General features: G+C 41.9%; 2 protein-coding genes across 4 annotated transcripts in view; one reads left to right on the forward strand and one right to left on the reverse strand.

Annotated features, from left to right (window-relative positions):
* The first annotated feature begins 376 nt into the window (after window positions 1-376).
* The window catches only part of LOC107319952 (contactin-6), a 137,971-nt gene continuing 111,767 nt past the window's right edge, over window positions 377-26,580 (forward strand). For 2 of the 3 annotated variants that reach the window (XM_015875352.2, XM_015875353.2), the window contains exon 1: window positions 382-1,144. The gene's annotated coding sequence lies outside the window, so the exon portion shown is untranslated. Of the gene's footprint in view, window positions 1,145-26,580 lie in introns of all 3 variants that reach the window. The other variant, XM_015875354.2, reaches the window with a different exon arrangement.
* Window positions 23,836-25,545, reverse strand: LOC107319954. The gene is made up of 2 exons (XM_015875358.2): window positions 25,506-25,545; window positions 23,836-25,325 (listed from the first exon to the last, which is right to left on the reverse strand). Exon 2 carries the CDS (start codon window positions 24,737-24,739, stop codon window positions 23,837-23,839), a length of 903 nt encoding a protein of 300 aa, XP_015730844.1. The 5' UTR covers window positions 24,740-25,325; window positions 25,506-25,545; the 3' UTR covers window position 23,836.

Below are 26,580 nucleotides of genomic sequence, written 5' to 3' on the forward strand. Positions count from 1 at the left end.
GGGACATCACTCAGCTTACAGCTGGGGTGAATGCCAACCAAGTCATGTAGAGGTGTGCACCTCCTCTTCTGCAGACTGAGATGTTTTGTCTGCTCCAGGCACCTGTGTACTGCTGTGTGTTTTTGCCACCTGACTTCCACTTCCTCTCCACTTTGCCAATGCTCAGACAGGCATGCAATTAATCCCATTACAAACTAATGGATTTACACCACGATTACATTAAAACGTGGTGAAGCAGTGCCTGTGACACAACTGTACTTTTCTTGGCAGGAACATTCTGAAAACTGCTCTTTCCACTTCCATCCCTCGTGAATACAAATAACTTTTGCTTACTAACGGAAAGTCATTTCCCTGTCTGAGCTTTGCATTTGATCTCTGCTGAAGCAGTCTCAAGAGGAAAAACGGAAATCTAAGAAGTTTGTGTGTAATAAGGATTTATGTCTCTGCTTCTTCAAACAAACAAGCCTTTTTTGTTGTTGTTTTGCTTTTCAATATGCAAAATATGAGGGGCATTTAAATGCTTCAGGACGACAGTCAGCGCTGGGATACAGCGACTCAGCTCCCATGTGATGGGCTTCGTATTATGGAGTTCAGGAAGTGACTGTGTAACCCGGGACTAAACAAAATATTTCTACTCCTGTTCTAAACCCAATACTGAGTGTGACCCAATTTCCAGGTAGGGAGGTTTTCTGATTACCTGACAGGAGCTCCTATTTGTAGGAAAAGAATAGCAAGAGCACATTTAATCTTTCATGCTACGAGTCTGACAGCTGTGTTTTCACTCTCAGCTTGCTTGAAGGATGATCAGTGAAGAGCTAATTTTCCTACGTTCAAGATTTGCAGATAGGAATATGCATACACTGTAGTACCTGTTTATCTGCTTCAAGCATTAATTGTGTGGGTTCTAGCACGAGTGCAGCAGGAAAGCAGTGTATTTCATGGTTAATACCAGTGAAGAGACACGCAATGCTCAGTGGATAAAAGGCTTCTAGTCCCAGCTGGGAAAATAGTTCCATTATCTCCCAGCTGCATAGACCTTCCATACGGCTCCGTTCTGCCTCGATGAACACTGTGCCTTGCTGAGAGCTTGAAACAGTTCTGCAGAAAATTGTAAAGATCCTGAGACATTTCACTGTTAAGATCTGTAAGTACAGAATTGTGCTGTCTACTGCAATGTGAATAATGCTGGGGGAACTGTCTTTTTTTTGTTGTTGTTTTGGTTTAAAATCAGTATTTTTTCATTAGCATAAGGGGTAGAGAATGAAGAAAATTCACTGCTTTATTTATGTTTTTCTATCTCTAAATGGCTGATGGTCCAAATGTATACATTTTTGGAAGAGACAAATATATACATAATGAATTTGTATGCATGCGAGGTCTGAGTCAAACAGAGTAGGAGACTGTGCTGGTAACAGACACTACAGGTATATTTTTTGAGAGTATCACAGCTCACTGCTGCAGTAACACGGATAACACAGAGGATGACAGTGCTAATTTTGCCACTTTCATAAGACTTTGTGCAGCATATAAATAACGAGGTGGGTAATGAGAGACCAATCGAATTTCTACCAGCTGAAGGTGTAAAAGCAATCAACATAAATCCTAAGAAAATTTAAGCAAGCCTTTAAAGGAAGCCTTTCCTCTTGCTTGTTTTAACAATTAAAAAAGTCAAGGTAACAGCATTCTGTTTTTGCAAGATGTGCAAAGGTTTATTTTTGACCCTGTCATTTACTTACAGAGTATGACACAGCCATAAAGAAATGTGACGCTTTATAAAAAGTTTTGGAAGTCCACATTTGCAGAAGCAACTGCTTGACTAGCGCCTTCTGTTAAACCATGTACTCCCATGGTGCTCTTTAGGCAAACACCTCGACTCAGACAGTTGTTGCATGTCTGAAGGGTCTCCTCCAGCAGCCTCTAAACCATCAGGCTGAATGCTAACAATTTCCTGCAGCACTTAAGCACCTGAATGATTAAACAAGAGGCAAACACTCTGCACCCTATTTAAATAAGTTGCTTGTCCTTTTGACAAGGCTGCAGCCAATTTCAGGTAAATATAACGAGTTAAAAGAATCAGACTATTTATGAAATAGCATTTCCTCCACCCTTTTTATTCTCTTCCTCCCAAGAGGGTCGAAGTGCCACACCAGCAATTCTTCAAGTTTTACAAGTTCACTGAGTTGTGTGTATGTATGTAAACTCTGCAGCATTTGTAATTCCAGGCACCACACCACCACAAAGAACCCATCCCCATCAGCCAGCTTTTGTTTTGGTGCTCCTGAGGCACTATATCAGTGTTTCACGTTCCATGAGTCCCTGCTTGAGAGGTTTTATGACATTAAAAAGTCCCAACTCAGTACCTGGAGGAAGTTAGCAACTATTGTATATCAAATTTTATTGTTTAAAAAAGAAAAATAAAACACTCCAACGTATCCAGCTATAGTTTTCAAATGGTGGTGAGGTACTGATTGCTATGTATTAGGTGTGTTACCTTCCATGCTGAGGATGAAATTATAATAATATATAACAATGTAAGTGCTTTAAATCAAAGAAGAGACGTGTTTCTTCCAGCTCTTCAGTCAGTATTAGAAAGGTTTGTGGTGCATAGTAGGCTCCCCTAAAACTAATTTCTTGCTGCTGAAGCAAATATTGCAATCACAAAACAAGGTGCCAGCATCCCCAAAAGGACCTGAAATACAAAGTTGTGCATTTGCATTACATGCCCATAAAACACTATTTGTAACTGGGCAGGAAATTTCCATTAGGTTTATCTCTGTATTGGAAGTATATAGGACTACATCAACTCTTCAAAATGACATTCAGTGATCTTTTCCCCCTCAGCCCAGAAGCTGAATTAACTCCACGTTACCAAAAGACAATATTCCTTTTGTTTAAGATTAGGACTGACTTCATTGCAAAGGGTTGCTGCTGCTTGCCTGCTCACAGTCCCTCCTCAACCCAGCCAGCTGCCTTCAGGCCCCACTCACGGCAACCATGCCCCAAACCCACCTCTACCCACGTGAACTCCAGAGGAGGGAAAAAAAATGCCAAAACCCCTTTTATCCTTCTTATCAAAGGCTGCACTCAGCGTGGATTAGAGCTAGGTATGAGGGCACGTTTGCAGCTTGGTCTGCTAGGCGCGAAGCAATCTCTTTACAAAACAAAGGCTCAAGTAACTTCAGACAGTTTTCCAACCACACAGATACCTGCACTGGTAATTTATCTCTGGGATACCAAAAACCCAGCATTGTGGGAAAACAGCACTCTGTAACACCCTTATTTCCGCTCCAAACCTAGCACACTTCTGTAAGGCCTTCTTATGAACACACAAACTTTCTATAAATGCAGAATACTCAGGGAAAAAAAGTAGTCTGCGCCGCTGGAAAAGTAACTTTGAAAAGCTGAAGCATCAGAAAGAAAACCAACCCACATCACGGTAAATCAGAACGTGGCACTTACAGTTCTGTGCCTTGTCAGGGGAACAACCAGATGCGGCCCAAGGCAGAACACCAAGGCTGCTGCTGAGCAGACCAGCTCAGCTCTGAGAGAGGTGACAGCAGGATATTGCTACACAAAATGTAACAACAGCTAAATATGAGGATCTGGATCTACCGGATTGAAACACTTGGAGATTTCCAGGCTGAGGAGCTGGGCTCTGCCAGCTCACACCTGCAGCTCCTCGGCTGAGCAGGTCAGGCCCAGCTGTTCTGCCCCCCAGCAGATAATTAACAGCTCTTAACAACCCATTAATGGGCAGTAATTCATCTTACACAACTGTTGATTTGCTGTTGCTGTAGGAAGCATGTGGGGGTGGATAACCTAGGCCTGCAGTGAGGGCTTTTTCTCCTCTCTGCGTGGACGTTTCTGTTGCATTGCGGTATGCTGAAATCTTCTAGGATTCTTTCCCAGAATATTTGCTTAACTTTAGAAAACATGGGAAGGGCACAGCGGGAGAAACACCTGTCTTAAAATGGTCTTTCCTGAGCTCTCCTGGATTTGCAAGTGGCTTTGGACCTGCCTTGCCCTGTGCTTTACTTCTTCCTCATTAAGATGCACAGTCGTCCCCTGGTGCCATCTCAAAGACAGGATTTGTATGTCTGCAAGATATAGAACAGAGCTGAGAAGGACCAGCCTCGAATCACCAGAAGGACAGAGCTGTGAGCTGCTGACACGAGCAGAGAAAAGCAGCTCCTCCGCTGGTAGGTACACGATTGCATTTTCACAAGTGCAGCAGTCTCCGTGCTCTGCTGGAGGACAGGAGACAGATGATCCCTCCTGCACTGCTGGCAGCAGCTGTGCAACATTTAATCAGGTTGCGTGTTATTGGCATATTTCCTGGTCGGCTTACTTTGTTTTGTCCTCGATAACTTAGTGCTTTAAACTCCCCATGTCAGTGTCTCCAGGCTGCTGCTGCTCCTCCTTGTCCTCCTGCCAGCACCCGGAGCAGGCTGGGCTGAGGACAGTACTAACATCATGCTATATGCTCTTCTGGGCTCAGTAAAGAGGCTTGCTGACAGTCGGTTTAAGTATCCAGTCTGCCATGCCTGTTTTTTGGGGGGCTTTTATGTGGGATTGTTTGTATTTTGGCTTTCCTGCAAGAGAAAAATGTGTAGCATACAGAATAGCAAGAGAGAGACAGGAACAGGGGGGAGGTGGAAGGAGAGAAGAGTGATATTACTCTCTTAGTCCCTCTAATATGTTTATAGCCTATAAAGGCCCCCTCCCCCCCAAAGAAAGATAAAGACAGTCAGAAATACGGTTTGTTTTATTAAAATTGTTGACAGCACCTGCTATAATGCTCTTGTTAAAAGAGAGAGAACAGTGGAAAGATGAGAGAAGCAGTGTTATGTCCTTGCTGTTTACACAACATAATAATATAGGAACTGATAGGGTTGGATTCCAGATAACTGTTTTTATAAGCTATAAACAAAAGTGTGACCCAGGGACACTATAGCCCTCTTGGGCTTCCATCACAGCTCCCAGAGGCCTTTCCAAGAAATAAAGGTGTTACCTAACTGTTCCTAAATTAAGTACTCATCTTGCTTTAGGACAGCTTGATGTGATTGCCAGTAGGATCCATGTAATGTATAATTTTCCTCAGGTTAAATCTGAGGACTGTTTCCTGTTTGTCTGTTTTTTTTTTTTCATGAGCTATGCTCTCTCATAGCTAACAAAGGCAAAAAGATCCTATGTCCCACCGGTGGCAGTGCCTGCAAGGAAGCTACCATGGGAAGGGGCTAACTGGAAAACAAGAATCTTCTACTGTTGAAAATGGTGTAATTTTATTCATTTCCATTCCAGAGCAGAAGTGTCTGAGCAGTGTATTTCAGAGCAGCTGCTCAAATGGGATTTAGGGCAATGATCTCATAACTGCAACCTTTTGATGTGCAAAAAAAAAGATCAGTGGTTAATTTGCTACCCTGGATCGGGTGGATTACTCTCTGCTGTTCTTGCTGAGCCTTTCTCAGAAGGTTTTCCTAGGGTCAAGATGATCAAACCCTGGGGGAAATGAGCTGACAGCAGCCCACAGTCTGGGATTAGGACCCTCTCCAGGGAATGTGAGAACACTATTTAGGCAGAGCAGAAATTTCATTGCTGCTCATGACCTAAACTCTTAGCTATTCTAGAGCCTTATTTCAGCAGTTTTCTTATGTATTAAAAAAAAAATCTTCCCATGTAAAATTAAAATCAGAGCTGGTTCCGTGCATGAGGGTTGCTGCTATCATACTGAGCTACTGAACATCTCACTCCATTTCTAACTGACTGGAGAGGAGTAGATTTTAGAGAAACCAGTGCCCAGCTAATGAGGAAAGCACTCTGCTGTGGACAAAGGACACGCTAGGCTGATCTGTCAGTAAGCACAAGAAGATAACCACTGCTTACCAGTGCCTTTTTCTTCTCTCATTCCTGTGATTAACACAGCATACAATTGGAGAGCCTTACTGGGCAAAAGTGTTGCATCAGAGTTAAAGTCTGTGAGTTTTCAGATGCTTAATGTTTATTTCCCCTTCAAACACATCTTTTGTGCGTTTTGGGCTTCATCCCAACCTGCTGCCTTGTCTGTTGCTAGGTCAGTCTGCCAAGTATAGGGATGGTTAGACCTTGGGGTATTTGTGTTTCTGAAACTCTGGTGCACCATACACCTCACCAACCCAAATCCATTTCTCCCAGGCAATGTGTACAGCATATACAAAGTGCCTTTGGGGAGAGAAATGTGGATTAAAAGCACTGAAGTTTCTGCAGCTTCATCTTTTCAAGCACTTTCTGATAATTCTACCATGAAATTAAAAAAAAAAAAAAAATAACAATCAGGATCAGAGTGAACCTTGCTATAAATTGTGCTTCCTCTATTTGTAAAGAAATCCAGATAAAGTGTAGATTTATATCACCTAAATGTGACTGTTGTGCCTTGCACGCTCCCCAGCATCGCACATGGACTTGGTGTCCCATTGCACCTCTCTGTTGTCTCAGTGGTCAGAATTCAGGTGCATCTACAGTGATCTGTGCTGCATCCCTGCCTCCCCCAGCATCTCATAGATCCCAAGAAGCCTGTCCTTGAATGGGATAAATAAACCCAAGCTTGTTATTTGCTCTGTGGGGCTGTTCTCTGCAGAGGAGACACACAGGCTTTGGAGAGCCACGCTGAGCGTCTGGGCTGATCTCCAGCACTGCTGCTGCTCGTCCTTGGTGCATTGTTGCACTCCTGTGGCCTGTCTGTCAGCAGCCACTAGCACAACAACTAATATGTTAGAGTCTTCCTATCCTTTATAGTCAGCTAAACCCTGGATGGTAACTGATGCACGCTGTGTGGCTTTCTGTAGTGTTACTGCTGCATTTAAGCTCTCCTCAGACTGGCCGTGTTCTTGTTGATTTCCTTAATTCAGGCACTTATCCCCCAATGGTTTCACTTTCCTTTGGATGATAATAGCAGGGAAGCTCTGCAACCGCCAGCAGAGCTATGGGCTGAGGAAATGCTACAAAATCACCTCTCTCCTAAAAATTGTTTTGTCTGCTGGCTGAACGGGAGCACTCTGGCTGCACAGCGGGTTAGAGGTTTTACCCCTGTTATACTCACTTAAACTGCCACCTTTTTCTCAGCTCTGACATCATTAGCTTTGACATGTTGCTGAAGCTTCTCCACAGAGGTGACCCAGTCCTTGCTGAAGATATCAGATAAAGCTAAAAGCTATGTATATCTATATAAAACTTTTTTTTTCCCCCCCAGTATTGCTCACCTTGAAGCTGTAGGGATGCGCATCTAATCCCCTAACTCCTTTCTGGGCCTTCTGTGGCACCATAGCTAGATGAGAGTTTCCAGTCCTTGTATGCTTTCCTCACCCAGAGTTCCATATTAAATAGCAGTATTTACTAACTGTATATCTGTGTGATGCCTGGGTTTGTTGAGGGCACAACCAGAGTGAAAAAGACCCATGAGGGGGATGTCTTCTGCTGAAAAGGGAAGTCTTCACTTCCCATACAGTTCAAATAGGAAGTTGCACATTTTATTTTCTGTGCATAAAAATAAAGCCAAAGGGAAAAAAAAATCATTCTTCAGTGATAGAGTTCTTATAGAAGTACTGTATTGCAAGTTTTACTTGTCCTTGCATTTAAAGGAATGCAGTGAGCAGAGTAAGGTCACCCTCAGACTGAGATGGCAGGGTGCTGAGACTCACACCTCACCCAGGTGTCATGGGCAGGTGTTCAGACCCTGCAGAGCATGAGGAGCACCCTCAGCCTGCCCTCATTTCCCTCTGCTTTGAGACCTTGAGTTCCTTTTCTTGCATGTTTTCTGGGGAACAGAGGGCTGCAACTGTGCCCCCAGCAGCACCCATGCAGCATCATGGATGCTTGGTTCCCCACAGCCACACACCTCCCTGCTTCTGCTTCCATCTGAGACATCACCTGGGCTTTTAGCAGCTGCCTGCAGCAAAGGAGAATCCTGCTTTATGAACCCACTCACAATTGCTGCAGTTCCAGCCAGGAATAAACTGTTCTTAACCTAAATACTCCTCTGAGGACACTGAGCTTGGGGGAAGAAACATAACTGTGTTGAATCTAGTGCAAGCAGGGATAAGTAAGTGTAGTATATACTGTATAACTCTGGGAAGACATCAGGAAAAGAGGTGGGAAGGAGGGGAGGGAAGGAAGAACAGCGGTGAACACAGCTAAGCAATAATGGCCTCTTTATATTGCAGTAAAAGTAATGTTTTCATATAAAACATACACTGCTGCAGCTATGAAGACTGTAAAGCAAGAGCTTTGTCCAGGTGCAGGCCGTAGCATGATACCACAGGGAGAAGTGAAACTGCTGCCTGTTAAAGCAGTCCCCTGATCCCAAAGCAGGGGGAGCCGGCAGGGGCTCTAGGGCTGCGGGGAGCTATAGCACACAGAGAGCGTGGTTTGGTATGGCAGTCCAGAGTGAGGAAAGAGATAGGATGAGCTAGAGTGGGCTGAGCAACACTGGGGGTCATTTTGATCACTCCAACCTAGCGTAAAACAGGCTCACTGTGGTCAGGTAGAGAGTCCGTGGTTCATTTTGCAGGGGAAAATGTTCTGAATTTTAAACAGGTCTACTTAGGTGAGCCCCAGTCTACCACTAAGTCTTAAAGAATGTTTGATAACTAGAGATGTTGAGAAGACTATTGGTAATTTGGGATGCTCTTAGGAGGGCTATGGGGAGCGCTAGCTGCTGTTATTCTGTACTTGAGGTATTTCAGCATTAATTGCTCAGCTTTACTGAGAGATTACTAGTTTTAAAGTTAGCCTTATTGTTAGCTGAGGTGTTGAATAATGGATGATTTTAAACTTTGGGTTAGGGATTCAGGAGATTGATTTGGGAGACGTAGCCAAGAGATTGCCAAAGTCAAACTCCTATCAGAAAAATGGTAGGATAAAAGTTCTGTTCGAAGCATACGAACGGGCAGAAAGTTCCCTACTGACTGATTCAGGTAAAATATAAATGACTCACCATGTCACGAATTTACCTTTTGTCTGGCTGACTTTCTCAGCAAGATTGATTGAAAATCCACCTAAGCCCTGAAAGGAATTAGCAGAAAAAATGCTTTGTTTGACAATGCTGAGCAGCCAGCAGCAATACCTAAAAATCAGCCCCATGCCCTGAATAATCAGAGCCCGCTGCTCAGTGCAGTGAGGTGTATGGGCAAGTCATGTTTACAGGCGATAGGTAACGTAATAGGAAACACTGAAAAACAGCGTGAAAAACATCCATGTCTTAGTCTCGTGTGCCAAAAAGCATGTAAAGTAATACTGAGGAAAATGCACAGCCCTCCTTTGGATAGAATAGTAGCAATTAATACCTGTAATAACAGACTTACTTGTACTTCACTTCTTTTTGTTAATAATCAGTAGTTTTTACTGCATGCTTATGTAAAGGATGCACATTTCTGTTCCATCTTTGTCTGTATGCACTGTGGGCATTAGTGGCAAAAGGTCAAGGGAAGATTCACCTTCACCATGATTCACATCTTTTCCCCCAAAACTCTGCATTTCATAGAACAGATCCTCATGCAAAGTGATCTGCCTGAACTCTTGTATCTCATCCGCAATTCCATGCAGCAGTATCACTCATGTACACAGTAAACCACCAACATCTCAGAGTGGAAATGTGGCAGCAGAGCTTTACAGAATTGTCTCACAATTACCACCCAGTGTCAGGTGCTGTTTCTGGGCTTTGTGGTGAACCTCAGTGCTAAATGCTTTGCTGGAGCAGATTTGCAAGGCTTTCTGGATCGTGCACACAGTGAACTCAGCTGTTTCCAGGAGTTGTATTGCATTGCTCTGAGCCATTTCTGGTGACTGTAATGGAGATTTCTGTTTTCCTTTTATTTTAGTGTGTTGGAGAAACAGTAATGTTTTGCTTTTGGGTAAAATTCAAATCGATGCAAACCTCATAAGCCAATAAAATTTTATAGATTGTTATCCAATATGTAATTTGTTACACAATATCTATGTGGCTTCTGTTTATTGAGACATAAAGACTTTACTTTTTTAAGGTAGATTTTATGTGAGAAGTGCATAAGAAGGAATAACCTTTCCTGCCTGTTGTGCCATAAACTAAATTACCCTTAACCTAAACCATTTATCATGTTGTGGCAGCCTAATGAGACCAAAATAAACAGACACAAACTGCCTGAAGTTTTCTGCAAGGGACAACTTTTATTTATATCAGCACAGTTGTTTGCTTGTCGCTTCACAGGTTGGCCGTGTGGATTTTACGGTGGGTAGCTGGAGATGCTCTGAGCAATAACCGAAGAAAACTTATGAGGCTGTAAACCTTGTGAAAGGGATTTTTTCACCCTTGCATCGCATATCACAGGGTGTGAGTATAGAAGAGCTATTATAGCATGGTTACATACATATTTTTCTGGCAGCAGCTTTCTGCTGGATGTGGCTAATTCCTGGAAGGGAAGGTGGTACTCACTTCCTTGGAGCACTTTTTTTCTTCTTTTGGAGCCAGACACATAAAGTATAAAAGGAGCTTTTGCTCAGTAGGTCCTGCTTGAAGTATGAGGGTGCTGACCTACAGGTACAGGCACAGAGAGCATAAGCTTATTTACTGCACTGTATGATTATATCACAGGGTAAGTGAAGATCCTAATCTTTAGAAAGCTGATCCAGTTCTTCCTGAAGTCAGTGGGATATGTTTCCCTGACTTTCATAAGGCTGAATCAAAGCTTGTTTACCTCTTATTAGCTACATTAATTACTATGCGATTTACCCTCTACATAATGTAATTGTGGTTGATATATTCTAATGCATACAGAAATTGAAATACGTGTTGATGATAGAACACCAATGAGGACTGATTTGCTTATTAAGGAGATAAAAGCTAAAGCTGTGGATCCCTTCAGACCTCATAGTTGCTCTTTCCTCTAATAGACGATAAATTTTTCAAAGAGGAATAGGCCAATAGAGGAATACAATCCATCCCTTCGTTGCTTTTAGCCTAGAAATGGTAAAAACTTGATATTGTTTTATGTGTCAAGGAAAAAAAAAAAAAAAAAAAGCACACTGTTTAGATCATTACCAGTAAATGGATTTTTCAAGAACAAAATGCAAATCCATCATCTTCTTATTGTATGTGTTCAATCTCCTAAACTCTTGCTGAGCCTTTAACATCTGCTCCTAGAGGAAATCCTGGACTATGAGAGAGGCAGAGTCAACGATCAGAGTGATGTGCAGTGTAACATCAGCAGAACATATCAGTGCCCACATGCAATTTATGAGTGCAATCAAATATGTGAATTACAAGAAGTTGGGGAAAAGCCGCAATATCCCAGGAAACAATTTGCATTATTAAGAACATAACTCTGGTAAAAGTATGATTAGCATACAAAACTGCAGACACTTCACTTTGAGATCCTCCTCAATGTCTCTTCTTCAGATCAGGAAGCATATTTAAGCCCATTAGAGACTGAACTCTACTTTGAGGCTTCACAAATATGCTTCCAAGGAAATGTGCAGAAACATATTGATAGAGGAGCATGCAAAGCTGAAAGTGATACTCGTGCAATAATTTTTCTACAGTCATTGCAGTGAGTTTGATGGACTTGGGATAGCATCAGGCTGGGGCTCTTCTGGCTCATTTATTACACACTAGTTCTGTATGTTCATCCATAGTTTAAAATGGCCTAGAAACAAGTATCTCCAAAGCTAGTCTGTTGCTACTGTTAGTATACAAGCCACATTTGTCAGAAGCTTTCTTAAGAGTTGCATAGTCGGTGAACTTCCTTGGACCTTAGGAGAATTCAGGTGTAGACTACATTTGTTTTAGGTTTTGGATCCCTGTTGCATGGAAACACCTAATGAAAGTGGAGATGGGAAAAGAAATATGACCGTGGAATTTTGTCTCAGATTTACCATTCATACTGCTCTTACAAAGGAGAGTCTCATACATTGTCACAGCTTGGCATGGTCCTTCAAGTACAACAAGAAATGTACAGATCTGGAAGTATGTTAACTAGTAACATCTGCTGTTCAAATGCAACTTTTCTACATACTCAGCAGTACACATATTAGCAGAAATGTTAAATAATCAGACCTCTACTTTTACAGAAAATTTCCCTTCAAGTGCCTTTACAAAGCATCAGGGAAATGTTGACTGTTGACATTTTTGTTGAAGTAGAAGATGTAAATGCAATTATGAAGAAATGCTCTTAAGAATTTATTGTGACAGAACGTATTCTTGTATTCTAAGTGTATTTTCAGCTGTGACTTAAAACATAGGACAACGTATCTAAGAGATCTGGGGAAATAACACACTTTAATAATAACTCCAGAAAGCAAGACTTGCTTTTGATAAGGACTAAGGAAATGATGAGGGCATAAGGTGATATCCTCTTTATTGTATTTTGATGTTCTTAAAGTCTGTTAAAACAACAAGAGGGACAGTTTACACTGTTTTACACAGGTATGAAACCAGAGGAGTTTGGTGCTTTTTTATATCGTTGTCAAAAGGCAAAGATTGCTTCTTGATTTAGGATCTTTAGAACTGTATACAGCTGTGAGAGCTTCAAGTGCTGCATGAGGGTTATTATATGCAGGCTGGATCATCCTGATATGCAGGAGAGGATTTTGGAGCATCTTCAGTTATTTCTGCTACTCTGCCCCTGTAGCTTAGTTTATACTGCAGGGAATGACAATTCATGTTTTCAGGTGTTGAAATACGATTAACAAGTATGCACAGATATCAGTACTTAGTTTTTCACTTGGCAAGCAATGTGTTCTTGTTCAGGTCATGGGCTTATTCAGAGATGGGATATCTCTGTTGTATGGATAAGGGAACACTCCACTACTTCTGGATGTAGGTGAGGGTGGCTGCCATGAGGGCTGGGAGCAGAGCGAAGCCTCATACTCTGCAACCATGCAGTTGGGCCAACACGAAGGGAGAAGGACTGAGCAGTCACCTAAGAACAGTACAGAGAACAAGATAAGAGTGGGAAAGTACGTTTCCTTAGATCCTTGTGAATTAATTCAAAGTAGACTACATTTGTAGTCTGTTCTTCCGCACATAAAAAGAAAAGGCAGTGTAAGTCTGGTCTTAGATCCACGTGGAGGATTTTGCCTGCAGTACTCCTTTCTCCTTGCATGAGCATAATCCTTCTGAGAAGCAAACATACACAATCCCAGTGCTACCAACAGAACATCACCACTCATACCAGCAGCGATGCCCGTTTCTTTCTGAAAACAAGGCTATGATGCTGAGTTCAACCACATAAATCATGGAAGGAAATTTGTCCTTGAACATTTCACGTATTTGACCAGAACAAAAATACAGCCGTGTCCAGATTAAGAATGCAGCACCTGATTAAGAAGTACACAGAAACACTAAGGATAGAAAGGAGACAACAGAAGAATGAAAAAGGAATGGATAGGAGCTAATTACAGCTCAATTTTCATCATCATGCTTTACGTGGCACAACAGTAATGTTCTAAGCTTCAGGATTTCTTCCTTGCAATAATTCTTGCCTGTCAATTTGTGAATGTGGTGCAGCTTCCTGGGATTCTCAGGACAGTGTTTTGTTGAGGGATGTGTATCGTTCCCCAGCACTCGGTTATATTTTGGGGAACTTAATCATAAGAATCATTTGCATAAGCACACTGCAAAACAAGTGCTCCTCAAAACGGCCTGGGGTAAAATAGCTGTATGTTTAATTCACTGCTATTTCTTTTTTTGTATTATAACAGATCATTCGGCATTGTGCAATTTTCTCTTGCTTACTGTCAGTGATTCTAACAACATATTTTGGTGCATAAAGTGATGAATAGAAGAGTATAAAAGAGGCTTCTCGGAGCTTTGATGTTACAAGAAAACAGGTTAAAGTCCTATCAGCTCTCAATGTACGGTCTAATAGAGGAGGAAACAAAGAAGTGGAAAGGAGGTTCTAGAAAAAAAAAGAAACAGCTTTCCATGCCACTCAGACTCTCTTGCTAAATATTTATATCCAGTCCTGGCCAGGTTTGATGCCTATAGTTTTCATGGGACTTCACAGTTTAGAATTCTACACTGATACATTTTAAATGAGTGCATACATTGAGGCTAAAGATATCCTAAATATTATCTCCCCCCGTATTAGGAAATCCTAAGTAAAATCATCACTCTTATCTTACAACAGATAAATGTAAAAGGCTTTTTCTTCCAAATCTCTTTGGTTCTGGCTCCTGTCTGTAAATTAGCATTTCCCCACGAAGCTCAAAGCTATTCCTACTTACACTGCTGGAATATCCAACCTTGTTTACCTGTCAAAAAATGAGAACACCTGCAGAATAGTAAGCTCAAGCTCAAATCTCCTTAGTGTGTCCAGGGAGAGAAAACATGCATAAATACTGATTACTATTCAAGCTAACATTTTGCTTTTCTAACATATTCTGGATCTATATAAATGTCCTGCTGCATATCCAACAGATGCAAATGTATTGATACTTGCATGCATGACTTGTTTGGAGTGCAGCATAATTATCAAGAAACAGTCCATTTCTAACAAATCATCTGCAATGTGCAAAATAGGAGTCCAGTAGTAATTAACATAATAAAATACGTTAATATTTCTCTCTTTTTCCCTTCTGTGCTTGGTGACTCTTGAGAGGGTCTGCTCAGAAAAGGCCTCACAAACAGTAGAAATTCATTAATGAACAAATACAGATCAATTAATCCAAGGCACAGAATAACATAATTTTTAAACGATGTGATGAAATTGGTATATGAAGTGGGAACTGACTTTGAAGTATCTTTGAAGGAACTTAGATGTGCCTACATAATTCCTAGGGAAAAGAAATTTATATTCAATTGTAGAAAAAGGAGATTAGACTTATTTTGAATGTGCCAAGAGGTTCTCTTAAATAAAAAGAGCCTTTGGCCTTTAGTAAGTTGTGTTGTGCTTTAAGGATGATCAGCATCTTCTAGAAGTCAAAATGGTGCTTAATGTCTGATGTGTGGCAAGTTGTTCAAGAAAGACATTGCTGGTAATATTTTATTAGACCCTAATAATATCTTTATCAGTAGAACCTTAACTGAGAATACTAGGCCTTCTATTCACAGTTTAGTCTCATTTGGGCAGGGAAGCATCACTCAGCTCCCAGTCCCTTGGCTTTCTGCTTTGCATCCTTGCTGGATCATGGGCTCCAGCCCTCACACAGGCATTGCTCCTTGTGCACTGGTCATTGTCTCACCAGACAATACAGTGTGAAGCATCTTGCTCTTATAGCTGAAATCCAAGATCTCTGCCACTATTTTCACTGGGATAAGGTTCAGGACTTTGCTTCTTGCTGCAGAGCTCTTTGCTCCCTCTAAAATTCAGACTACTAATAAAAGGCCAAAAGTCACAACTCTTAAGGCTGTAGGAATAACTAGGACTATTACCAGTATCCCTGTTCCTGCAATATTAAATGTTAAAATCCAGAATAATGCACTCTACTATATACAGCAGCTAAAGGGGAACTGGGCACAGTTTGCCCTGGCCCCAGCATGGCCATTGTGAGCAGTAAGGGACAAACTGGTGTTTGAATGCCAGACCCTCATACGAGTTGGCTGTGCCTTGCTCATTGATTTAATTATTGTTAAGCCAGCCTGAGAGTTCCCCTCTTCCATTGTAGCGCCCAAAAACCTCATAGAAAAGGCACTTGACATGGTGATGCTGTTAGAAAGTCCAGTACTTTTCTCCCTTGATGTGTTATCTGACTTCTCTCTCTTTCCCTTCTTTGTATTCTACTAGCGTCCAGATCTGTTATTCAAACAGGATAGGTGAATAATTTGGATGTTTGTTCCTGTCTTCAGGCCTTGTCTAGACACTAATACAATAACACTACTAATTCTACTTGGATGTATTCCCTATCTCAAAATACATAGGTTATGGTGAATTAAGTCCAATTTCACATAGAAAGCCACTTGATTATTTTCTTCTTTTCCTCTTTATCAAAGCGATTCTAAATTATAGTGATAAACAGAAATAACATCATCAGGGAGGAAGGGAATGGTGGGGATCATCATTTCATGCTGAATCATTTACTTGTTAAACGCTAAGCCCTGAAATTAACTTTCCCTTCTGACACACATGTGCACATATGCATGCAAATAAAATGATTAGAGACTTCATCTTAGGCAAAAATAATGGCCACATATGGTTCAGCTAATCTTAAAGTCACCCTGGCATTACAGTCCTGCCTGGTTCCTATTTATATTATTTAGTATTCAACATAGTCTCGTTGCCAGCTGGTCTAAATCTATCTAACCTATGGGTATTTGTGTCATCCTAGGTCAGCAAAGAAATAGTCCTAGTCTCCTTACTAACAGCTGCACAGCAACACACAGCTATTACAAAATCTAAAGTATTTCCTGACAGCTCTCTGGGGAAATCTAAGGTTAATAATTTACATTCATAGTGCCATTAATACTTTCTGCCAGGCTGATGACCAGTTGTTAATAAGTTGGCCGATTTCCATATTCCTGTCTAAAATTAGCTTTGGTTTCACTTTTTGCTTTGTTTACAAATAATTCTGATCCATGAATGCTCAAGGCAGAAGAGATGGGTGGATCCCCTGTTCCCCTTCTAGCCTTCTTGTTCTTCTTCTGAAGGACTGTGTCCGAACTCCTGCTTTAAAAGGGCATTTCTCCATCTCTTCCAAAGGGACTGAGTGCCACTGGTATTTACCTGACTACACACTTGCTTTGCAAATATGTTTTAGTGGGCTTATGGGAGACTCGAAATGGTGTGCAACCACACTGCTGTGGTCATGGGAAGCCCCAGTGAACACACAAAGCAAACTTATCATTTCAAGTGTAGCATTTAATGCTTATTCATTATCACTCACAGCATGTCATGTTTTGCATTCTTTCATACCTTGTGCCTGGCATGTTTTGCATGCAAAGCACATAATTCATCCCTTCTCCAGAGCAGAGAATATGAAAATGAATATTTTCTTAATAAACTGTCCACAACAGTACTTTTTATTTAAGTAAGAGAAGCTGCTAACCAGGTGCTGCTGCAATGATGAGAAACTGGCCCCTGTGTTGGGCTTGGGAGCCTGGCATTTGGTGCTGGCTGACTGTAATTGTAGGGAATAACAAACAGTGAGCAACAATGAAATGAGAAAGAGAGATCATTTCAGATGTTAGAGCAATAAATTGCAAATGAGATTCCGTGCCTGTAAATATATGATAGATCAAGAAGCCAAGAATAGTTTAAAAAAAAAAAGAAAAAAAAAGGGGACTCCCCCAGTGAACAGTAAATTCTTGCTACCTGCTGATCAAAGGTTTGTGAGCCATTGTGTGGAAGTCCTCTCACCCATTAGCTGTGTCCCAGGCTCCAGTTAAAGGCATCAGAAGGGTTTCTATCATTGAGGATGATGGAGGCTTATTGCTGTATTTGTCTAGCAGCAGTTTGACCATAGCTGGAGAAATGGGAACCAAATGAGGTGATATGACTGCATCTCACCATTGTGATCCCCTCCATAGCCACCAGTTGGAGGTGTAAAGGTGTAAGAAATGCAGGAGGAAGAGCGTTCCTTCCTGAAGGATATTATTTTGTTTGAAATGAGAGTGCCATAAAGATATCACAATACCTTTAATATGGATTTTAATAAAAAGATCTGGGATATTAAATATGAGGCAAGCAAAAGATAAAAACGAAAACTCTGAATAGCGGACTTCACAGTGGCACAAATTAAAGCATTCCTCTGATATAGGCTGATATTGAAACAAGCACTGTGTGAGATATTGAAAGAGGTGAAGTCTTCAAGATAGCATTGTAAAGGTTTATCAGCTGTTCATTCAATAACATCCCTATCCTTGAAGAAACCTGCATAGTATCTTTTGATGACATTCTAATTTTGATCCTATTTTACTGAAGAAATGGGAATTTTTCTATTGACTTTAGCTGGAATAGAATCAAGGTTTTTATCACTATTACACCGGTCATATTTGGAAGGCAGTTTTCTAGAGTTCAGAGCCTTTACTCACAAATATTAAGTAGATGTTAAACTGTTTATTTGTGAAGAATATCTGCTCTAAGTTTATGAGTAACTTTTAAACATTTCATGTTTGTGACCTTGTTAAAAAATGTGGTAATTAGTTCACAGGTTATACTTTCAGGTTTGGTTTCCCATGTCATCTTGATGCCTTCTGGACATAGGCTATGACTGAGTTACACATCTAGTCCAGGAACATAACATATTCATAGTATCATAGTACTATGTACATAACATATTCTCAGGTCTAGCAACATATTTCATACATTTTGCTTTCTCAATTTTCATTTATACTGCCTATTGTGCAGTGGAAGACTTAAACTGCACACAAACATAGAAGCGAAGTGGAAAATTGTATGAGTTTAATTCTTTCAGCATGCCTGCAGGACTTGTGTTTCTGCAAATGCAAAGAGATGGTGGGTCAATAGCCCATAATCTTTTGGCAAACCACTGTAAATATTGCCTACAGAAACTTCTAAGCTTGAATTAGTTTTGCCTTCCTTCAGTCGCTGGAAACATGGCAGACATTGCTAAATGCTGCTATCATCTGTTGCAAATCTCTCTCTAAGGTTATCCATTTTGCCCCAGGAAGCTTTTGTGGCTGACATTTTTCTTACTATCAAGCAAGATAAGATAAATAATTACTCTGCTTTGCTTCGCTCTGCTTCTGCCTCACTTCTGTTAGTTTATGAAAAGAGTTGCAGGCTAGCAAGGCAGAGTCAAAAGCACCTATACTCATCCTACTACAAAACCACTGTAAAAAACGCATTTTCCTGAAGTCAGAAGTGATAATTTCTGCTAGGAGCAGAGAACACTGAGCAGATAACAGGAACTGAAGCACAACTGTAGAGGAGTAGGAGACCTTGTGTTTCTTGATATCACATTTCAGGATCCTGAAGATGAGGAGCTTACTCACTGTAAATGGATGCTGATCCTCACTGCCGCCTCCAGGAATATCAGTAATGAATACTAATGTTCATGACAAGGTATTTCTAAACTACTTATACTGATACAATTGCTTTTTACATTAGGTAGGGTAAAGGGAGGTGACTAACTAATAGAAAGCAATCGTTCACTGAATATTTTAAGAGACACATACAATGTTTTGCCTCACTTAAGTGCTAAATATTTTATGCTACCTTCAATTTGGGCAGTCTTACATATAAATGATAGTCCAACAGGTAATCTTTCATGTGCTACATACTGTAGGAGTGCAGAATATAAGTTGGATCTGTAACCATACATTGTCTTGCACTGACTTGAGCCAAAGAGTGTTTATATACGACTCCAGGCATGATGACTGGAAATGGAAATGATTGAGTGCCTTATAAAGGGGAATGCAATTACTGGGATTTTATTTATAATGAATTCAGGGCCCATGGCTCTGGTAATGGGTTAAACAGTTTGTTTGAATGCCATTTAGTGTTCTGGGAGGTGTTAGCCTGAATTGGTGGAATATTTTAGTTTCATCATGTCATCAATTTACAAGCAATGAGCCGATAATGTTCCAATTATAAACTTTTATTAATTGTAGCGGGTAAAACTAAAAGGCAATTCAGCGCTGGGCGACAGGGGGATTATCGTTCCTCCAACTGCCGCGCCGTCCCGTCCCTTGCAACTTCTTTTGTATTGTCCATCCCGAGCGTATTGTCCTTTAATTGGTCGGTTGTGAATTCCGTTCCACTTGGTGCTGCTCGTCCCCTTGGTGTCTTCGTGAAACTTGTAATCCATCGGGGCGCAGCTTGCCTTGTAACTACAGAGTACACAACTACCCATAAATAGAGTGTTCTGCACCGCTTGTGGCCTCCATATTCCACCAGCACATCCGCGTCTAAGAACACGCACTCCAAACCACAATGCTACACGCCGGTCCTCGTAATGAGCAAACATTTTATCACAGTCCCCCCTTTTCTTTTATTGTACTATTTTGTTTTGCTCATTAAACCGTTTTAGTTCTTGTCGACTCCATTCTAGAGCATCCTCTTCTGGTTCCCCATCAAGGGGTTCATATCTTTCTCTAATTACCATTAGGTGGGCTGCCTCTAGCCTGTTCTTAACGATAACGATTAGTCTATTTAAAATACAGGGTCCAAAGGTCAAACCTAATATTATCATAATAACTGGTCCCATTATTGTGGATAATAATGTAGTGAACCAGGAGGAACCATTAAACCAACTCTCATACCAACTTCTTTGAGACTCCTGGGCTCTTTTTCTTTGTTCTAACTGTTTTCTTAGTTCAGCCATTGTATCTATTGCTACCCCCGTTTGATCAACGTAGGTGCAACATTGTTCTTTAAGAGCCACACATAGTCCCCCTTGCTGCAATAGGAGAAGATCCAACCCCCTTCTATTTTGTAACACTACTTCTGATAAAGACCGTACCGATTTTGTAAGCGCATTGATGGCTTCATCTATTTTCTGTAGATCTTCATCCACAGATTGTCTAAGGGTTTTCAGTCCCTGTGGCTGGTTTATTAAAGATGCTACTCCAGTCCCCAGCCCGGCCCCTCCTATAGTTAATAGCATTGCAACGGTTAGGGCTGTGAATGGCTCCCTTTTAATCAGGTGATGTTCAGAGGTTTCTTGTTGACTGATCACATAATCTTTAGGGTGATATATGATTCGTGGAACTATAATTACTTGTACACAGTAATTGGTGGTTTGATTAAATATCTTAGTCGATAAGCATGTAGTGACCCCTAATTTGGCACATATCCATTTAGCATTGTCTGCGGGTAGGAGCCAGTCTGAGGGTTTCTCCTGACTTTGTACTTCTATAGTTTTATTACATAGATGTCGTTTTTCTAGAGGTACAGTTCCCACACACACACCATTTCCAGTAACATGTGCTAGAGTTATCCCTGGAACATTAGGCCTTCCCTTTTTCCATAGGCACTCTGCTGGGTTAGTCCCATTTCTTCTCCTAATCTTCGCTACGGACCCTATTGCTTCATAAAAAGGGGGTCTTATATCATAGCATAGCCAACACTCCTTAGTTAATTCTGGGTAGGTGTTGTTTAACACCTTGAAACTAGACTGAATTATTTTCCAAAGGGTGCCATATTCGGTAATATAAGGGCTTGCTTCGGTCGGGCCTACAGTAACAGCTTCTGTCTTATTCTGATTGTTATTTATTACTACGTTAGGTCCTATACCTATTGGGGGGTCTGGCGGAACTCTTTCTTTTTTAATAAGGAAATGGCCCCCTCGGTCTCTTCCAGGCTCCCACATTCGTACCCCCCAAGTCTTTCCTATCCACCACACTGTGTTTTCTGTTTTAAGGATTTTTATCTCTAAATGTTGGCATGTTCCTTCACCAGAGTGAGTCCCATAAGTCGGAGGTGTACAACCTGAGGGACCCCAACTAATTGTTATATATTCATCTTGTCCCCCCCCTGGCAGAAATCCCAGTGAAACCGTTTCACAACCCCAGTATGCACAATAATATTCCCCTGGGTAATTACAATAACTTTTCCCTGGATTTGATGCTGGGCAAGCATAGATTGCCTTGCGATTCAGGCATGGTTGTGTTGGTACTAAGTCACATACTTGACTTTTAAGGATGGGAGCGCCTGGGGTCACGTCTGTGCTTATCACCTTCTGATCTTCCCATCTGATTAGGGACCACTTAAATGGCTCATGTGTCTGTACCTCTGTACCCCAACCCTCATTAATGAGACTTAATATTATTATCAATTGAGCTAGTTTTAGATAGGCAGTTTTCCCACTGCAGTAGTGAGTCTTTAATTGTTCGGGGGAGTTATTTCCAGTCTTGGGGTATCTTCTGGATCCTAAATCTTTGGATTCATTCATAATGGAGCAGACCCCTCCACATGTTTTATCTCCTCTGCCTCGCCCATCGACTCGGTTGCCTCGAGCCATGGGGTGTATAATCTTCTCGGCAGCAAGAGTATTCTTCAGGAGGGGCTGGTTTTGCTTCCCTTTTAAGTGGGTCTTTGGGGTACTGCACCCTATTCTTTTTCCCACTGGTTATACACTTAAGTGATGCTGGTAAGGATCCAAATTCACCCCCAGGTTTACCCCCTTCTATTAAAATTTCCACGGCCACTCTGAAGGCTAATAACCAATTTGTGTATCCCTGTTTTCGCAGTGGGTCCACTACCTTTCTAAAACATATCCCAACAGTTGCATTCACAATAGTCAAAATATTCCCTTCTACATTAAATTCTATACTGATACGTTTATACAATCATTGTTAATTCATGTTCTCATTTTCCTTGACGGAGGGTTTCGTGACAGTTTTACTTTCAAATCACCCGCTGGACTAGTGACTCTCCATTCGTGATTTTGTACTGGACCCTTAACACGACTAGCATGTGTCCATCCTTTTTCAGCAGTTCTGATGGCAGTATTGGTAGTCAATAATACCAGATAGGGACCTTCCCAGCGAGGCTGCAGTGTGGTTTCTCTCCAGGTCTTTATCAGAACCCAATCTCCAGGCTTTATCTCGATGGAGGGTAATGTCAAGAGGGGGTCTTTGAGTCAATTGTCCCTTTTTCCACAATTCCTGTTTATACTTCATTAATTCCGTGATATAAGCTTGAATGTTCTTATCTAACACCCCCGGGTGATCTTTAGGGGTTCCCGCATCATATGGCATATTCCTATGTCAGCCCGGGGCTGGGCCCTAAGGTTTAAGAGGGCAAGGGGAATGCATTTTATCCATGAGAGCTTAGTTTCTAGTGTTAATTTGGCCAATTGCTTTTTTAGTTCCCCATTCATTCTCTCTACTCGCCCTGAACTCTGTGGGTGCCAGGGAGTATGTTCTTCCCATTTTATTCCCAAGGCTTCAGCTATATTTCTAGTGATTCTTGATGTAAAGTGTGGTCCTTGATCTGAATCTATTACTTCTGTTACCCCATACCTAGGGATGATTTGTTCGAGTAATATTTTTGTTACTACCTGAGCTGTTGCTTTAGTTGTGGGGAATGCCTCTACATAATGTGTGAGGTGGTCTATTATGACTAATACATATTTATATCTTCCTACTTTAGGAAATTCGGTATAGATAGTGCCCTCTTTTCCCTGTAATCTTTTTAGTGCCTGTAAAACAGCATACAGCTCGCAAGCTTGAGCTGACCAAGTGTTACTCAAGGGTCCTGATTCCAATACCCGGAGGGTCTTTCCATCTACTATTGCATAACCTGATCTTCTCTTTCCCTCCACTACTCTAGAGGATCCATCCACAAATAATTTTTCCCCTTCTCTTAATTCTTCTTCCCTGCCCAATCCTGTGTTAAAACCCCATACGCTGTACCACTGTCTATGTTAACGAATAAATAAAAGGGTCTTTTTAAGTCAGGCAGGCTCAAGACAGGGGCATTGATGAGATCCTCCTTCAGCTTTTGTAGATTCTCTTCATCTTGTCTATCCCACTTTATTAATCCATCGGTACTGAGCTTTTGATATAGGAACTTTACTTTACTGCTATAATTTTCAATCCATTGTCTACAATATCCCACTAATCCCAGCAATTGTCTTATTTGTCTCTTATTGCTTGGCGACGTCAGGGGACAATATTCCTTGTATCCTTTCAGGATCTATCTTCTTTTCTCCTTTACTCAGGTAATGCCCTAGATATCTAACCCTCCTCTTCCACAAATTGCAATTTCTTTTTGATACTTTAAGTCCTTTTCAGTCCCAAAAAGTTCAGCAATTTATACTTTCTTTCCGAACCTTTCCCTCATCCTCTCCAGCAATTAATAGATCATCTACATACTGTATTAATTTGGTATCAGGATCTAGCTGATACTCTTGCAGGATCTGTTCTAGGGCTTGCCCCAAACAAATTAGGGGATTCTGTGAAGCCTTGGGGGGAGTACAGTCCACCTTATATTCTCTCCTCCTCCCTGTTTTCAGGCTTCCTAAATTTTTGCTGTCCTGGAATTCGATTTTGCGTCCATCCCCCCATTTTCCTTTCCAATTCCCTACTTTCTCTGACCGCTGCTACCATCATCCTAACCTGCCTATTATGTCTTTCTTCCTCCCTTCTTACATATACCTTCTGAGCTTCCCTCAAAAGTTCATCAAGCCCCCGATCCTGCCAATTTTCTATCTTTTCTAGTTTCTTGCGGATATCTTCCCAAGCCTTAGCTACGAACTGTGTTTTGAGCAGAGCCTGGCCTATCGGTGTATCGGGATCCAATCCTGAATATAGTTGTAAATTCTTGCGTAACCTTTCTAGCCATTCAGTGGGTGTTTCCTCCTTCTTTTGTCTTTCATTAAAAGCTTTATTTATATTCTGACCTCTTGGGACTGCCTCCCTAATGCCCTGGATAATGATAGTTCGCAGGTCCTGCATGTGAGTCCTATGATGTTGATTTTGATGGTCCCATTGCGGATTCTGTAAGGGCCATTTAATATCCGCAGCGGGCCCGTGGGCATGTTGAGCATCCCAAATGCGCATCCCTGCACGCCTAATCATACCTCTCTCTTCTGCTGTGAACAGTATACTTAGAATAGATTGTAGTTCCTCCCAGGTATAAACATTTGGCCCTAAGAACTGATCTACTCTGTCTGCCACCCCCAGGGGATCTTCTAGTATATTACCCATTTCCTTCTTAAAATCTCTAACATCCCCTGAATTTAAGGGCACTGATATAAACCCCATCTGAGGTTGTGGACCTCCCATGGGCATTTCTCTTAAAGGGTAGAGGTTATTTTGTCGTGCCTTTGCCCGTGTCACAGGCCCTCCCCCTTCTATCTTTTGTACTTCTCCCTCTCTCGAATCCATCTGCCCATGATCCAACTGAGGAGGAGAAGGTAGGGGAATTGCTGGTGGTAAGCATATGGTGGGGGTCCCACTAAGGCCTCCTCTTCCCTTCGAGGTTTACGTTTTTCGACATCTTTTTCTTTTCGTGTCAAATTAAAAATGGGGACTCCTAAACCCTCTGGGCGAGTGACCCATACTGCTGCATAGTCACTTTCTTCTTGATTGAAAGGGGTTTTGGAGTTTACCCAAAAATTTAATTGCTGTTGTACCCAATCTTCATTAGAACCATACTTAGGCCACCATACTGCCGGGCCAATTTGTTGTCCGCTCCAAATTTCTATACAATAATAAATCATCTTTGCTTTATCTTTATTTCTTGTTCCTGGATAGTGCGTCCAGGCAATTAGCATGAACCCTAGAGGTGAGTCCTTAGGAATGGATGGTCGTTTAGAAGGGGTGGGTGGTTTAGTTTTACACTGCCCCATCTCGTTCTTTACTTCTTGCTCTCTTGTTTTATTCAACGTCTGTAGCTCCCCCTAGTGCCCGTAGCTCTAGGGGAACACCTAAATAATAATCATCCCTAGTGTCCGTAGCTCTAGGGGAACACCTGAATAATACATTCTCTCTAGTGCTCGTAGCTCTAGGGGAACACCTAAATAATAATCATCCCTAGTGCTCGTAGCTCTAGGGGAACACCTAAATAATAATAATCATCCCTAGTGCCCGTAGCTCTAGGGGAACACCTGAATAATAATCATCCCTAGTGCTCGTAGCTCTAGGGGAACACCTGAATAATAATCATCCCTAGTGCTCGTAGCTCTAGGGGAACACCTAAATAATAATCCTCCCTAGTGCCCGTAGCTCTAGGGGAACACCTAATAGTAATCCTCCCTAGTGCCCGTAGCTCTAGGGGTACGATCTTATAATATCCTTCCCTAGAGCCCGTAGCTCTAGGGGAATACCTAAGAATAACCCTCCCTAGAGCCCGTAGCTCTAGGGGAATACCAAAGAATAACCCTCCATAGAGCCCGTAGCCCTAGGGGTTGTGGTGGTGAAAGGGTCCCGCTTATACCCTGTACCCACCCTTCGGCGTGCCCTCACTCAGTGTTGCATTCACTCGCTTCCCCCAGGTCGTGGCCCACGCCCTCGCGGGCAATGGGAACCGCACTACTGTGGGGTCCACACTCGCTCGGGTTAGTGCCGGCTGCCGGCCCCCCTTCACAAGCACACAACACTCGCCACACGCCGGATTCCCAACCCAGACCGGACTATACTCACCTGTCCTGCGTCTTCGTCCGGACTTTCGTGCACGAAATTTAAAGGGTTAACCGGTTTTTCCTTGCCTTTGTGTTTTAAATTTCGGATCGTCGGCGGGAGTAGGGCGGGAGGATAGGAGCCGAGGCCGCCTATTTAGGCGGGGCGCCCCCTCAGGCTCGTACCCACGCCAGTATTCCCGTCCGAGTCACGGCGCCAAATTGTCATCAATTTATAAGCAATGAGCCGATAATGTTCCAATTAGAAACTTTTATTAATTGTAGCGGGTAAAACAAAAAGGCAATTCAGCGCTGCGGCGACAGGGGAATCCTCGTTCCTCCAACTGCCGCGCCTTCCGTCCCTTGCAACTTCTTTTGTAAAGGTCCATCCCGAGTGTATTGTCCTTTAATTGGTCGGTCGTGATCGTGCCACTTGGTGTGTCGTTCCTTGGTTGGTCCTTCCGTGAAACTTTGTATCCATCGGGGCGCGCTTTGCCTGTAACTATGCAGAGTACACAATCTACCCATAAAATTAGAGTGTTCTGCAACCCTTGTGGCCTCCATATTCCACCATCACATCCCGGTCCTAATGAACAAGCACTCCACCAC

Source organism: Coturnix japonica, chromosome 12 (assembly GCF_001577835.2).
Source record: "Coturnix japonica isolate 7356 chromosome 12, Coturnix japonica 2.1, whole genome shotgun sequence".
Taxonomy (NCBI): domain Eukaryota; kingdom Metazoa; phylum Chordata; class Aves; order Galliformes; family Phasianidae; genus Coturnix; species Coturnix japonica.